This window comes from Bombina bombina, chromosome 7 (genome assembly GCF_027579735.1).
Source record: "Bombina bombina isolate aBomBom1 chromosome 7, aBomBom1.pri, whole genome shotgun sequence".
In the NCBI taxonomy this organism is placed as follows: domain Eukaryota; kingdom Metazoa; phylum Chordata; class Amphibia; order Anura; family Bombinatoridae; genus Bombina; species Bombina bombina.
In genome coordinates, this window is record NC_069505.1 from 274,159,358 (window position 1) to 274,172,663 (window position 13,306).

At 40.2% G+C, this 13,306-nt stretch overlaps 1 protein-coding gene across 1 annotated transcript in view; it reads right to left on the bottom strand.

Moving 5' to 3' along the window:
• Window positions 1-13,306, bottom strand: part of LOC128666284 (cullin-associated NEDD8-dissociated protein 1) — a 73,979-nt gene that overhangs the window by 26,653 nt on the left and 34,020 nt on the right. Inside the window, exon 10 of the mRNA XM_053720771.1 lies at window positions 11,531-11,626. Within this exon, the coding sequence (XP_053576746.1) occupies window positions 11,531-11,626 (96 nt within the window). The remainder of the gene's footprint in view (window positions 1-11,530; window positions 11,627-13,306) is intronic.

Consider the following 13,306-nt stretch of genomic DNA (forward strand, 5'->3'; position numbering starts at 1 on the left):
CTTAGTAGGCAGAGGCATCACATTTATGGCTGCAGAAACCGTCGTCTGCAACTAATCGGCGAAGTCTGGAGGCCAAAGGGCCCCTCCCGTGGGAGGATTAGAACTGCCCTAGGGAACTACTTGTGTAATTGGAGATGATTGTAGGGAACGCACCTCGCTGGGCAGAGAACCCTCAGAGGTGGATGGCTCAGTCATACTAAGTACCTTATTCTTTTTCGATATAGCAATATTGTCAAAGCGTGTGGAACAGAGTTGTGTCAGCAGACCTCCTCACAGTATACACAGTTAATAGGTTTAGATAAAGAGGGAGTATCCTCTAACATATCAGAGTCCTCCATAGCTTGCGCCTTTATTACGGACTTGATAAATTTATTAAATGGCACCTTTATATCCCAATGGCCGGGGCACTCACCACCTCCTATGACCCGGACTACAAGAAACAGCTTTCGTCTCCAAACGCAGGTCGAGAAAGAGGAAGTAACAGAGGCCACACCCGGTCACATGGAGTGCCATGCAGGACCGCCCCTGCACTCGAGAGAGAGACGCGCCAAAAAAAAACACCTCAATCTTTCTCTAACTGTTCCACACTGACAGAGCCTTATCTCACACAAGTGCAGGAGAAACACAATAAACAATATTATGCATAATAAAATCCCCCCCCTGTTCCATAACCCCCTTCCAAGGGTATTACCCTAGATTCTATACAGATAAAAGGAGTCACACTGTGACCCTGTCTTCTTACGTTATCACATATATATATATATATATATATAATGAAACGATCTTACCAGAGTCAACGCCGTGGAACAGGAACATGGCCTTTCAAGTGTGACAGGTTAGTAGCGTCGCTCCTGACATGGACTTGAGAGAAGAAAAGCAGGCAGCGAAACTCGTCAACGCTGATTGCTTACGGAGCTGTTAATATGATTAGGGATTGTTTCGCAGAAGAACTCCCCCTACATCTCCGGACTCTAACTTTCACCCATGCTCTCACTGAGAGGCTGACAGGACTACTTAAAACTCCAGTCCCATTGCGAAGAGTACTAGCCTCCATAAGAGACTAATCCGAATCTTCTGACACTTTTCTGCCAACCTCCTGTGACGAAAGGCAAAAAATGACTGGGGAATGAGGGGAGTGGGAGAGGTATTTAAGCCTTTGGCTGGGGTGTCTTTGCCTCCTCCTGGTGGGCAGGTTCTTATTTCCCACAAGTGATGAATGAAGCAGTGGACTCTCCTCCCCTTTAGATGGAAAGTGCATACCCATTTGACAAGGGGTCTGTTTTGGACAATATTATAAGAATGGGGGTTGTGAAAAATTTCCCAATGTAAAAAGAGATCCCATAAAGTTTAAGAAGCTCTTTTATAAAGCATGTGTGTCAGTATAGAGGCATTCATAGATTTCCAGTTGTTTCAAATTAAATAAGAAATAAAGGGTTAAAAGTGAGAATAAGAAAAAAAAAAGAGCTAGTATAAAAGTAAAAGGAGATTTAGGAAGGTATCGGGGGCAGTCTGGGAGGATATCTGTCATAGGTCTGGCTCTCTAGTCTTGGAAAATTACATTAAAGGGGCGTGGTAGTCAAAATGTATCATCCATGAGTCAAATACAGCATTCAATTTAAAGAAAAACTGATACTTAGCTCTTTTTTTATGAGAGCACACTGAGATATTCTCTTGAGCGTGCACATGCCTTGAGCACTTTATGACAGCCGGATCTGCAGCAATGTTTGTAAAAACGTTATGCATATAGTGCTTAAGATGTGCACCAAGAGAAAAGTAAATTTGATAATAGAAATAAATTGATTTTTACATTCAGATATGTCTGTGAAATCCAGTATTGCCCCTGTAAATCACCCCCTCTTCACGCAAAACATTCAACAGGTTTGGGAATAAGGATCTGAAAAAAGCAAGTTCTTATAGATCCAACAGAATTATATAATGAATTTCATTGGTCTCCTCTAAATCCTTATCCATTTTATGATATTGTACATTTGGTTTGCTGTATAATTTTGTTTATATTTTGTGCTGGAGGGAGGCAACTTGGATGATTTTCTCAGATGAGGTACAGTTCTTATTACTGTTCAGTATGCCCCTCTATGAGTAATAAAGCTTGTTTTTTTATTTTTTTTAAGCTTAAACTTGTGGGCGTGGCCTTGACGTTTATCCTTTTCGCCCCCGAGGGATACACCCCGCTGCAGTGTGGGAAGTGTAGTCCCTTTCCAATCCAGGTAAAGCAGCTTATAGGAAACCTAGTAGCAGCAACTGTTTTGGAAATTACCCCCAGATTCTGTTAACCTTGTCAGTCCTGTGCTAAGCTTTTAATCAGTGGGTATTAAAGCATATATGACAATGGACCCCAATAAAAACATGTATTCAATTTCCCTGCTTTTTCTCTTCCTTTTTTAAGGCATTCCAATCAATCCACTGTGAGTTATGGGATATAAAACCCCAAAAATGTATTTTGTGGTTCACAGAGAGCATACAATTAAAAACAGAATTTATGCTTACCTGATAAATTACTTTCTCCAACGGTGTGTCCGGTCCACGGCGTCATCCTTACTTGTGGGAATATCTCTTCCCCAACAGGAAATGGCAAAGAGTCCCAGCAAAGCTGGCCATATAGTCCCTCCTAGGCTCCGCCCACCCCAGTCATTCGACCGACGGACAGGAGGAAATATATAGGAGAAACCATATGGTACCGTGGTGACTGTAGTTAGAGAAAATAATTCATCAGACCTGATTAAAAAACCAGGGCGGGCCGTGGACCGGACACACCGTTGGAGAAAGTAATTTATCAGGTAAGCATAAATTCTGTTTTCTCCAACATTGGTGTGTCCGGTCCACGGCGTCATCCTTACTTGTGGGAACCAATACCAAAGCTTTAGGACACGGATGAAGGGAGGGAGCAAATCAGGTTACCTAAACGGAAGGCACCACGGCTTGCAAAACCTTTCTCCCAAAAATAGCCTCCGAAGAAGCAAAAGTATCAAATTTGTAAAATTTGGCAAAAGTGTGCAGTGAAGACCAAGTCGCTGCCTTACATATCTGGTCAACAGAAGCCTCGTTCTTGAAGGCCCATGTGGAAGCCACAGCCCTAGTGGAGTGAGCTGTGATTCTTTCAGGAGGCTGCCGTCCGGCAGTCTCATAAGCCAATCGGATGATGCTTTTAAGCCAAAAGGAAAGAGAGGTAGAGGTCGCTTTTTGACCTCTCCTTTTACCAGAATAGACAACAAACAAAGAAGATGTTTGTCTGAAATCTTTTGTAGCCTCTAAATAGAATTTTAGAGCACGGACTACGTCCAAATTGTGTAACAAACGTTCCTTCTTTGAAACTGGATTCGGACATAAAGAAGGTACAACTATCTCCTGGTTAATATTCTTGTTAGAAACAACCTTTGGAAGAAAACCAGGCTTAGTACGCAAAACCACCTTATCTGCATGGAACACCAGATAGGGCGGAGAACACTGCAGAGCAGATAACTCTGAAACTCTTCTAGCAGAAGAAATAGCAACCAAAAACAAAACTTTCCAAGATAGTAACTTAATATCTATGGAATGTAAAGGTTCAAACGGAACCCCTTGAAGAACTTAAAGAACTAGATTTAGACTCCAGGGAGGAGTCAAAGGTCTGTAAACAGGCTTGATCCTAGCCAGAGCCTGAACAAATGCTTGAACATCTGGCACAGCTGCCAGTCTTTTGTGTAGTAAGACAGATAAAGCAGAGATCTGTCCCTTTAGAGAACTTGCAGATAATCCTTTCTCCAAACCTTCTTGTAGAAAGGAGAGAATCTTAGGAATTTTTATCTTATTCCATGGGAATCCTTTGGATTCACACCAACAGATATATCTTTTCCATATTTTATGGTAAATCTTTCTAGTTACCGGTTTTCTGGCCTGAACCAGAGTATCTATCACAGAATCTGAAAACCCACGCTTTGATAGAATCAAGCGTTCAATCTCCAAGCCGTCAGCTGGAGGGAGACCAGATTTGGATGTTCGAATGGACCCTGAACAAGAAGGTCCTGTCTCAAAGGTAGCTTCCATGGTGGAACCGATTACATATTCACCAGGTCTGCATACCAAGTCCTGCGTGGCCACGCAGGAGCTATCAAGATCACAGAGGCCCTCTCCTGTTTGATCCTGGCTACCAGCCTGGGAATGAGAGGAAACGGTGGAAATACATAAGCTAGGTTGAAGGTCCAAGGTGCTACTAGTGCATCTACTAGAGTCGCCTTGGGATCCCTGGATCTGGACCCGTAGCAAGGAACCTTGAAGTTCTGACGAGACGCCATCAGATCCATGTCTGGAATGCCCCATAATTGAGTTAGTTGGGCAAAGATCTCCGGGTGGAGTTCCCACTCCCCCGGATGGAATGTCTGACGACTCAGATAATCCGCTTCCCAGTTTTCCACACCTGGGATGTGGATCGCAGATAGGTGGCAGGAGTGATCCTCCGCCCATTGAATTATTTTGGTCACTTCTTTCATCGCCAGGGAACTCCTTGTTCCCCCCTGATGATTGATATACGCAACAGTCGTCATGTTGTCTGATTGGAATCTTATGAATCTGGCCTTTGCTAGCTGAGGCCAAGCCCTGAGAGCATTGAAGATCGCTCTCAGTTCCAGAATGTTTATCGGGAGAAGAGACTCTTCCCGAGACCATAGTCCCTGAGCTTTCAGGGATTCCCAGACCGCACCCCAGCCCACTAGACTGGCGTCGGTCGTGACAATGACCCACTCTGGTCTGCAGAAGCTCATTCCCTGGGATAGATGGTCCAGGGTCAGCCACCAACGGAGTGAATCTCTGGTCTTCTGATCTACTTGAATCATTGGAGACAAGTCTGTATAGTCCCCATTCCACTGTTTGAGCATGCACAGTTGTAATGGTCTTAGATGAATTCGTGCAAAAGGAACTATGTCCATTGCTGCAACCATCAACCCTACTACTTCCATGCACTGCGCTATGGAAGGACGTGGAACAGAATGAAGAACTTGACAAGCGCTTAGAAGTTTTGACTTTCTGACCTCTGTCAGAAAAATCCTCATTTCTAAGGAATCTATTATTGTTCCCAAGAAGGGAACTCTTGTTGACGGAGACAGAGAACTTTTTTCTATGTTCACCTTCCATCCGTGTGATCTGAGAAAGGCCGGAACGATGTCTGTATGAGCCTTTGCTTTTGACAGGGACGACGCTTGTATTAGAATGTCGTCCAAGTAAGGTACTACTGCAATGCCCCTCGGTCTTAGAACCGCTAGAAGAGACCCTAGTACCTTTGTGAAAATCCTTGGAGCAGTGGCTAACCCGAATGGGAGGGCCACAAACTGGTAATGTTTGTCCAGAAAGGCGAACCTTAGGAACTGATGATGTTCTTTGTGGATAGGAATATGTAGGTACGCATCCTTTAGATCCACGGTAGTCATAAATTGACCTTCCTGGATAGTGGGTAGAATCGTTCGAATGGATTCCATCTTGAACGATGGTACCCTGAGAAATTTGTTTAGGATCTTCAAGTCCAAAATTGGTCTGAAAGTTCCCTCTTTTTTGGGAACTACGAACAGATTTGAATAAAATCCCATTCCTTGTTCCTTTAGTGGAACTGGGTGGATCACTCCCATCTTTAACAGGTCTTCTACACAATGTAAGAACGCCTGTCTCTTTATTTGGTTTAAGGATAAGTGAGACATGTGGAACCTTCCCCTTGGGGGTAGTTCCCTGAATTCCAGAAGATAACCCTGAGAAACTATTTCTAGTGCCCAGGGATCCTGAACATCTCTTGCCCAAGCCTGAGCAAAGAGAGAGAGTCTGCCCCCTACTAGATCCGGTCCCGGATCGGGGGCTACTCCTTCATGCTGTTTTGTTAGCAGCAGCAGGCTTCTTGGCCTGCTTACCCTTGTTCCAGCCTTGCATCGGTTTCCAGGCTGGTTTGGGTTGTGAAGCATTACCCTCTTGCTTAGAGGATGCAGAATTAGAGGCCGGTCCGTTCCTGAAATTGCGAAAGGAACGAAAATTAGACTTATTCTTGGCCTTGAAAGGCCTATCTTGTGGAAGGGCGTGGCCCTTTCCCCCAGTGATGTCTGAGATAATCTCTTTCAATTCTGGTCCAAATAGAGTTTTACCTTTGAAAGGGATGTTAAGCAATTTTGTCTTGGATGACACATCCGCTGACCAAGACTTTAGCCAAAGCGCTCTGCGCGCCACGATTGCAAACCCTGAATTTTTTGCCGCTAATCTAGCTAATTGCAAAGCGGCATCTAAAATAAAAGAGTTAGCCAACTTAAGTGCGTGAACTCTACTGAGCGACTTTTCTAGTTCCTCGAACCAGAACCACGCTGCTGTAGTGACAGGAACAATGCACGAAATGGGTTGTAGAAGGTAACCTTGCTGTACAAAAATCTTTTTAAGCAAACCCTCCAATTTTTTATCCATAGGATCTTTGAAAGCACAACTATCCTCGATAGGAATAGTAGTGCGCTTGTTTAGAGTAGAAACTGCCCCCTCGACCTTAGGGACTGTCTGCCATAAGTCCTTTCTGGGGTCGACCATAGGAAATAATTTCTTAAATATAGGAGGGGGAACAAAAGGTATGCCGGGCTTTTCCCACTCCTTATTCACTATGTCCGCCACCCGCTTGGGTATAGGAAAAGCGTCGGGGTGCACCGGAACCTCTAGGAACTTGTCCATCTTGCATAATTTCTCTGGAATGACCAAGTTGTCACAATCATCCAGAGTAGATAACACCTCCTTAAGCAGTGCGCGGCGATGTTCTAATTTAAATTTAAATGTCACAACATCAGGTTCAGCTTGTTGAGAAATTTTTCCTGAATCTGAAATTTCCCCATCTGACAAAACCTCCCTCATGGCCACTTCAGATTGGTGTGAGGGTATGACAGAACAATTATCATCAGCGCCCTCCTGCTCTTCAGTGTTTAAAACAGAGCAATCGCGCTTTCTCTGATATGTAGGCATTTTGGATAAAATATTTGCCATGGAGTTATCCATTACAGCCGTCAATTGTTGCATGGTAATAAGCATTGGCGCGCTAGATGTACTAGGGGCCTCCTGCGTGGGCAAAACTGGTGTAGACACAGTAGGAGATGATGTAGTATCATGTTTACTCCCCTCATCTGAGAAATCATCTTGGGCAATTTCATTATCTGTGGCAGTACTGTCCTTACTTTGTTTGGACGCTATGGCACAATTATCACACAAATTTAAATGGGGAGACACATTGGCTTTCATACATATAGAACATAGCTTATCCGAAGGCACAGACATGTTAAACAGGCTTAAACTTGTCAATAAAGCACAAAAAACGTTTTAAAACAAAACCGTTACTGTCTCTTTAAATTTTAAACAGAAAACACTTTATTACTGAATATGTGAAAAAGTATGAAGGAATTGTTCAAAAATTACCAAAATTTCACCACAGTGTCTTAAAGCATTAAGAGTATTGCACACCAATTTTCAGAGCTTTAACCCTTAAAATAACGGAACCGGAGCCGTTTACAAATTTAACCCCTATACAGTCCCAGCTATAGCCTTTGCTGTGACCTAACCAAGCCCAGAGGGGAATACGATACCAAGTGACGCCTTCTAGAAACTTTTCCAGCTACTTTCAGATCCTCACACATGCATCTGCATGTCTTGCTCTCAAAAAACAACTGCGCAGTAATGGCGCGAAAATGAGGCTCAGCCTACAACTGGGAAGGCCCTCCCTGACTGGAAAAGGTGTCTAAGATAGTGCCTGCCGTTAAAAAACGTTCCCCAAGTTTATAAATGAGAATTATCAGCATAAACATGTATAAAATGCCCAAATAAAGCAATCGATTTAGCCCATAAAAGTGTCTACCAGTTTTATAGCCCATATTAAGCCCTTTATTCTGTTTGCTTGACTAAGAAAATGGCTTACCGGTCCCCATGAGGGGAAATGACAGCCTTCCAGCATTACATGGTCTTGTTAGAAATATGGCTAGTCATACCTTAAGCAGAAAAGTCTGCTAACTGTTTCCCCCAACTGAAGTTACTTCATCTCAACAGTCCTATGTGGAAACAGCAATCGATTTTAGTTACTGTCTGCTAAAATCATCTTCCTCTCACAAACAGAAATCTTCATCCTTTTCTGTTTCAGAGTAAATAGTACATACCAGCACTATTTTAAAATAACAAACACTTGATAGAAGAATAAAAAACTACATTTAAACACCAAAAAACTCTTAACCATCTCCGTGGAGATGTTGCCTGTGCAATGGCAAAGAGAATGACTGGGGTGGGCGGAGCCTAGGAGGGACTATATGGCCAGCTTTGCTGGGACTCTTTGCCATTTCCTGTTGGGGAAGAGATATTCCCACAAGTAAGGATGACGCCGTGGACCGGACACACCAATGTTGGAGAAAAAAAAACTTTCCAAATTAACTTCTATTATCAAACTTGCTTTGTTCCCATAATATTCTGTGTTGAGGAGATACCTAGGGTAGGCATCTGGTGATCTACATGACAGTAAATAGTGCTGCCATCTAGTGCTTTTGCAAATGGATAACATTCTTGCAAAACTGCTGCCATATAGTGCTCTAGAAATGGGCCAGCTCATAAGCATACGTCCCTGCTTATCAGCAAAAGATACCAAGAGAAAGAAGGAAAACTGGTAACAGAAGTAAATTAGAAAGTTGTTCTATTTGAATAATGAAAGAAACATTTTGGGTTTCATGTCCCTTTACTTAAAGGGACAGTCAAGTCCATAAAAAACTTTCAGGATTCAAATGGGACATGTAATTTTAAACAACTTTGCAATTTACTTTTATCACTAATTTTGCTTTGTTCTCTTGGTTTTCTTAGTTGAAAGCTAAACCTAGGAGGTTCATATTCTAATTTCTTAGACCTTGAAGGTCACCTCGAAGCTGAATGCATTTTGACCACTAGAGGGCGTTAGTTCATGTGTTTCATATAGATAACATTGAGCTCATGCACGTGAATATACCGAGGAGTGAGCACTGATTGGCTAAAATGCAAGTCTGTCAAAAGATCTGAAATAAGGGGGCAGTCTGCAGATACTTAGATACAAGGTTATTACAGAGGTAAAAATTATATTATTATAACTGTGTTAGTTATGCAAAACTGGGGAATGGGTACTTAAGGGATTATCTATCTTTTAAAACAACAAAAATTCTGATGTTGACTGTCCCTTTAAAGGGCCATGATACCCAAATGTTGAAACACTTGAAAGTGATGCAGCATAGCTTTAAAAAGCTGACTAGAAAATATCACCTGAACATCTCTATGTAAAAAAGGAAGATATTTTACCTCACAACTTCCTCAGCTCAGCAGAGTAAGTGCTGTGTAAAAAGTTATACTCAGCTGCTGCCCAGCTGCAGGTAAAAAAAAGAAAAGAAATGAACAGCAGCCAATCAGCATCAGCAGTGCTGAGGTCATGAACTCTTTTACTGTGGACTCATGAGATTTCATAGTAAACTTCCTTAAACTGAATAGAGAAATAATATGAGTGTGCACAAAGCTCACTCCCTTGGCTGTCCCAGGACAAACATACTGATTTGCTGCTTAAAGTCCTTTGCAATGGGGTTTGAATACTTACGACATTTTGAGGTAAAATATCTTTCTTTTTTACATAGAGATGCTCAGGTGATATTTTCCTGTCAGCTTTTTACAGTTATACTGCATCAGTTTCAAGTGATTTAGCATATGAGTATTATGTCCTTTAAAGTGATGGTAAACTCTTCCCTTTATAAAATGATATTCGGGATGTTAGTGATATCTTAGATGGAGTTTCATTCATCAGTTGTAGCGAAAATGCGATATAACTTACTTTTTAATATAGATCTAAAATTCAAATACCCCGCGCTCTGCCGCCCACTTCAAAAGTCCATTTTTCTATGAGCTAAAGGTTTGAATTGTTGTTCAATCAGCGCTCTCCCCATATGGCACTTTTCTTGTATCCAGAGTGCTGATTGGAGAACAATTCAAAACTTTAGCTCACAGAAAAATTTACTTTTGAAATGCGCAGCAGAGCGCAGGGTATTTGAATTTCATATCTATATTAAAAAAGTAAATTACAATGCATCTTCATTACAACTGATGCCTGAAACTTCATCTAAAATCCCACTAACATTCTGGATCTGTTTTAGAAAAGATTAGAGTTCACCATTACCTTAAAGGGTAAATGTACTCAATTCATATAAAAGAGCATATTTAAACATGGTGATTATTTCCATATGGGAAAAAAAGGTAAAAGCTGTTTATTAAAGGGACATTAAACACTAAATAAGTGCTAGATAGAATGATGCATTCAAAGAAAAGATTAGTCCATGAGTAACATGTAGATGTATTTTTTAAAGTTTCATTAGTTGTTTAAAAAGTGACAAAATAAGTGTAAAGTTTTAGTGTCTATAAAACAGTGGGAGCTGCCATGTTGTAACTTGTGTTACCTTCTCTGCTGTGGCCAATTAGGGTCAGTTATAAATAGGTTACTAGAGTGTGCAGCCAATGGTTGTGCTGGATTTAACAGTGTTCTGCCCTTCCATTTCTAACAGGAACTGAAAAGCTCACAATTTCAGAATGGAATTACAGGCAAAGAGGACAAAATAAATAATGATAGTATATTGCAGAGCTGTTTTATATATACAATTTATCATTTTATATTACCATCTCAAAGTGTTTAATGTCCCTTTAACTTGAAACTCATATTGATCTAGCCGTTGTGTACTTGCTGATTTTCACTGGCTAGTAGCTAAATTCTGCGAGTGACCATGAAAATTTGTACCCAACAAAGTCAATGAATAGAGAACACATGCTGTGCAAAGCAAGGCAAAATCGGTTATCAGGAGGCTCAAACTGTTAATTTAAAGGGACAGTCAAGCCTAAAATAAACGTTCATGATTCAAAAAGGGCATGTAATTTTAAACAACTTTCCAATTTGCTTTTATCACCAGTTTTGCTTTGTTCTCTTGGTATTCTTAGTTGAAAGCTAAACCTAAGTAGGCTCAAACGCCAATTTCTTAGACCTTGAAGGCTGCCTCTTATCTGAATGCATTTTGAAAGTTTTTCAACACTAATTGGCTAACATGCAAGTCTCTCGAAAGAAATTAAATAAGGTGGTGGTCTGCAGAGGCTTAGAAACAAGGTAATCACAGAGGTAAAAAGTGTATTAATAAAACTGTGCTGGTTATGCAAAATTGGGGAATAGTTAATAAAGGGATTATCTATTTTTTTAAACAACCAAAATTCTGGTGTTGACTATCCCTTTTAATTTAAAGAAAATCATGCACAAATGGATGCAATTGAATACGTTGGTACAAAGCAACAAAAACAAAAATTATAAAAAAACTGTTTTGTTTTTTTAGGATTGAAATTAGCTTTTAAATTTGGAAACCCTACAGAAAACAAAATGAATAATTTGTCATAGATGTAATGAATTAAAAGGAAGCTCGCTACCTTTTGCATAGTAAATACAGGCTTAGAATACTATTAGTTTTGTGAGTTGCTTTTTACCCAGAAGTTTATCAACTCTCTCCTTCCTGCTCACCTATGCATCCCTGGAGCAAGGTATCAATTGGTGCCGGCTGGTCCGATATGGTGAATTTGATGGAAGTGACTACAGTGCTTCGGGTGTATGGAGAACCTACAGAGGAAAGAAGAACAGATATATATCAAACAGGCAAAGGGAGACTCAGGAGGGTGTCTCAAAAACTGAAAGAAAATTCAAACTTAAAAGAATTTAAGCTGTAATTTTGTTAGCAGCATTTATACTGTTTTACATCCCAAGGACAAACCCTTTTAAAAGCTTCCTGAGTATGTTTACCTTATTTCCTCTGCAAAGGCCAATTAGTGACAGATATAAATAAACAAACACCTGTTTAGAATGCAGTAGGGATATATAAATCTGAAACTCAAATTCTCACATGAATAAAAAAAAAAAAATCAGAGTTTTATTACAGGAAAAAGTGAAGAAAATAAATAATGAGTGCATATTGCAAAATTGATTTAATACACATAATTAAATATTTTGGGCAATTTAAAATTCTACCCAGCTTCCACAGCTCTCAGAGACCAATGAAACATATTTTTTTGCCTTACTTGACCCAGTATCAAATCTTCTCATGTGTTGCAAGCTTATTCCTGGACATTTACCTCTCACTTCTATGTAAACCTCCCGTGATCATCTCAATTGTGAGCAAGAGCCTTAAAGGGACATAAAACCCAAATGTTTTCTTTCGTCATTCAAATATAACAATCTACTGTACTTCTATTATCTAATTTGCTTCATTCTCTTGGTTTACTTTTTTTTGAAGAAGCAGCAATGCACTAATGGAAGCTATCTGAACGCATTGGTCTGAACCAATAACATGAGGCATATATGTGCAGCCACCAATCGGCAGCTTCTGAGCCTATCTAGGTATGCCAAGAGAACAAAACATATTAGATAATAGAAGTAAATTGGAAAATTGTTTAAAACCACACGCTTTATCTGATTCATGAAAGAAAAAAAATTGGGTTTCATGTTACTCCATAACCCTGTCCGCCTGCTCTGAGCAGGAGGACAGGAATCGCCGGAAATCAACCCGATTGTTGTATAAATTTGATTGTTTATACATGGATCCACGTTTTTAACTTATTTGTGTACTCAATAAATTGTTTATTGTAATTGTTTGACAATATTGCATTAGGTCCAGACCCAGCCTTCGTATAGTTGGCGCTTTGGTATACCTTATTAGTTATATAAACTGATTGTCATTGGCTCACCCATGTGTTCAGTTAGAAACCAGTAGTGCACGACTGCTCCTTCAACAAATGATACCAAGAGAATAAAACAGATTAGATAATAGAAGTAAATTAGAAAGTTGTTTAAAATTGTATTCTCTATCCGAATCATGGAAGTTTCATTTTGACTAGACTATCCCTTTAATCTTTAGATGGTGGGTTATTTAGTGCTTGTCTTTATTAAAGATACTGATAGCCCATACATGGATTCATTATGTAGCTGATAAAGTATTTGTGAACCTTTTTGCAAGATCATTACTTAACCCCTTAATGACCACAGCACTTTTCCATTTTCTGTCCGTTTGGGACCAAGGCTATTTTTAAATTTTTGCGGTGTTTGTGTTTAGCTGTAATTTTCCTCTTGCTCATTTACTGTACCCACACATATTATATACCGTTTTTCTCGCCATTAAATGGACTTTCCAAAGATACCATTATTTTCATCATATCTTATAATTTATTATAAAAAAAATGGAAAAAAACACACTTTTTCTAACTTTGACCCCCAAAATCTGTTACACATCTACAACCACTAAAAAAC